This window comes from Oratosquilla oratoria, chromosome 36 (assembly GCF_046742065.1).
Source record: "Oratosquilla oratoria isolate Oo_2021 chromosome 36, ASM4674206v1, whole genome shotgun sequence".
Lineage (NCBI taxonomy): Eukaryota > Metazoa > Arthropoda > Malacostraca > Stomatopoda > Squillidae > Oratosquilla > Oratosquilla oratoria.
The window spans coordinates 29,161,718-29,164,635 of record NC_134812.1 but is presented as its reverse complement, the minus strand read 5'-3'; the positions used below and the strand labels follow the sequence as shown (position 1 = coordinate 29,164,635).

General features: G+C 37.2%; 1 protein-coding gene across 1 annotated transcript; it reads left to right on the top strand.

The window, feature by feature from the left end:
* The first annotated feature begins 263 nt into the window (after positions 1-263).
* Positions 264-1,086, top strand: LOC143019209 (uncharacterized). Its single transcript, XM_076174902.1, has one exon. The coding sequence runs from the start codon at positions 360-362 to the stop codon at positions 912-914; it is 555 nt and encodes a 184-aa protein (XP_076031017.1). The 5' UTR covers positions 264-359; the 3' UTR covers positions 915-1,086.
* Positions 1,087-2,918: the final 1,832 nt, after the last annotated feature.

Genomic DNA, 2,918 nt, shown 5'->3' with positions numbered 1-2,918 from the left:
AAAGAAAACTAGTTATACTCTGAACTCTTTTTACATTTTGAACCTTGTTTCCAGGAAACATCTGTTATGACGTAGAACAGGCAATCCCCTGGACAAGTAGGATTTGAAATAAAGCGAAGGGAATACCAGTTCTAAACTGAGAGTAACAAACGGGGAGGTGAGGAACGGGGTGGAGGGATGGAATGGTGGGACGGGTTGCCGCTATATAAGACAAGGTGGAGCGAGAGCAGACACACACGACCTTCCAGCTTCATCTGCGGAACACCGCGAGTAAGCAGCCGAGAATCACATATACCTCATTTTCCTGCAGAAGTTTTCCTTGAGAGAGGATTTTATTTTGCTAATCACCGACATTCATAATGAAAGTCCTGTGCGTCCTGCTCATGTCCCTTGCCTTGGTGGCGGGTAAGAAACTCAAAGACGACAAGGGTAATGCTGCGAGTGGAAGTGGTGGAGCTGCAAATACTCGATTCTTTGGAGGACCTCCTCCTCATGCACAAGGTCCTCCCTTCGGAGCCCCTGGTCTTGGAGGTGCTGGTCACTTCGGAGGGAGACCCCATGTCGGAGGACCTCCTTTCGGTCACCAAGGCCATCCCGTAGTCGGCGGCGTCGGTCACGGGATCGTCGGTGGAGTTGTTCCTCCTGTCGCCACCAGCAGCAACTGCCGTTACTGGTGCAAGACTCCTGAAGGAGCAGCCTATTGCTGTGAGAGCAACAACCAACCAGCTGACCCCATCGCAACACAGATCGTCAAGCCCGGTCAGTGCCCACCAGTGAGGCCCGTGTGCCCTCGCATCTTCGGACCTCCCATCACCTGCTCGAACGATGGGGCGTGCAGTGGTGTGGACAAGTGCTGCTTCGACAGGTGTCTTGGCGAGCACGTGTGCAAGGCGCCTCTTGGATATGGACGATGAAAGTCTAAGGTCTCCTCCCCAATCCTGCTCTCCAGAACTTTGTTCCTATTGCCATTCGGTGCATCTGCAACATCGGACTGACTCCATGAAATATATGCTATACCCATACAAATCATACATTTTTAAACATAGTACAACCGATCTATTTATTGCAAATAAACTGTTAATTACATTAATAGTCTTTGTTGTAACCTTCAAATCTAACCTATTTATTCTCTGAAACCATGAAAGTTTATTTCATGACTGTGATGCTTCTTGTAGAGGTAGTATGAAAGAGTGTGTCCCAGGAGGTGGTAAGCTATTGCAGAAAAACCTCAACCAATGTCAGTTGCTCGTGACGGCCACTGTTAGTCACCTAAGGTCATGATGAAGTCATTTTGATCTCCAATGCATCAGAGAGGCAAGATGTCATTGTCAGAGACGATATTGCCTTTGAAAATAGATAAATAAATATATGAATAAGTAAAAGACACCGCCGGAGGGCATTCTCTCCAATCACCTTTGCAACTGAGAAGGATTTGGCTTGATTCTCAACGGCTATTAATGACCATTTCATAGTCTGGTCAGCTGAGGGAAAAGGTGATTACGACAACCGATCTCAATAGCTATCGTTGGGATTTAGTCGATAATGATGGCAACTATGATAGATTAATGGTCGGTAGGAAGTTATTATTGGGTATTAGATTCCATTGTTGATGCGTTTATAGTAAAGTGAGGAGGAGGAGAGTTTTTGAGTATAGAATATACTAATAATGACAATTTAAGAATATACTAATAATGAGATGTTTAGTAGGTACTATTAATGATAATCTTAATGTGTTCTAATAACAAGTTTAGAATATACTAATAATGAAGATTTTAGAAGGTACTATTAATGATAACTTTTATGTTAACTAATAATGACAAGTTTAGAAGGTACTATTAAAGACAAGCTCAGAATGTACTAATAATAACAAGTTTAGACTATATTAATAATTACAAGTTTAGAATATACTAATAAGGATAATTTTAGAAAACTATAATGTGTAGTAATAGTTAAAATTTTAGAATATACTAACAATGATAATTTTAGAAAATACTTTTGATGATAACAATGAGAAGTTTAGAACATACTAATAATGACTAGTTTACAATATCCTAATAAGAACAAGTTTAGAAAATACTAAAAACGATATGTTTAGATTATATTAGTAATGTCAATTTTAAAATATACTAATGACGACAAGTTTAGAAGGTACTACTTATGATAACCTTAATGTATACTAAAAAGGAAAATTTAGAATAAAATGATAATGACAAGTTTATAATATACTAATAATGTTAAGTTATGAGGGTAATATTAATGATTAACTTAATGTGTACTACTAATGACATGTTTAGAATGTACTAATAATGACAAATTTAGAATAAATTAATGATGACAAGTTTAGAATATAATGATTATAACAGGTTTAGGATATACTAATACTGACAAGTCTATATCAATTTTAGAATATAGTAGTAAAAACAAGTTTGGAATATACTAATATTGACACGTTTAGATGGTACTATTAATGATAACTTTAATGTGTACTAATAATGAAAAGTTTGGAATATACTATAAATGACAAATTTAGAATATACTAATAATGGCAAGTTGAGAATATACAAATAATGACAACTTTAGAAGGTACTATAGATGATAACTTTAATGTGTAGCAATAATAACAAGTTTAGAATATACTAATAATGAACTTTATAGAATATATTTCAACGTGACTATTCTGAGGTTGGCGGAGGTGGGTGGAATTTTTCGTATGGGTGAGGTTGAAGTGTATATTGTCTAGCTGTGTTTAGCTTAAATTTAGGTTAGGTTGCATCAGGATTAGGTTAGTTAGGGTACGTTAGAGTAAGTTACGTCAGGTAAAGTTAGGTTACGTTTAGGTTTGGTTTGGTTTTGCTTAGTTCTTGGGTAGTTGAGGTCCGAGTTTTAAAATAATGACGATTTTTTAATACAGTCATTAG

Bases quoted from the DNA above. Each gene is read 5' to 3' on its own strand.
- LOC143019209 (XM_076174902.1), top strand. From the start codon at position 360: ATGAAAGTCCTGTGCGTCCTGCTCATGTCCCTTGCCTTGGTGGCGGGT.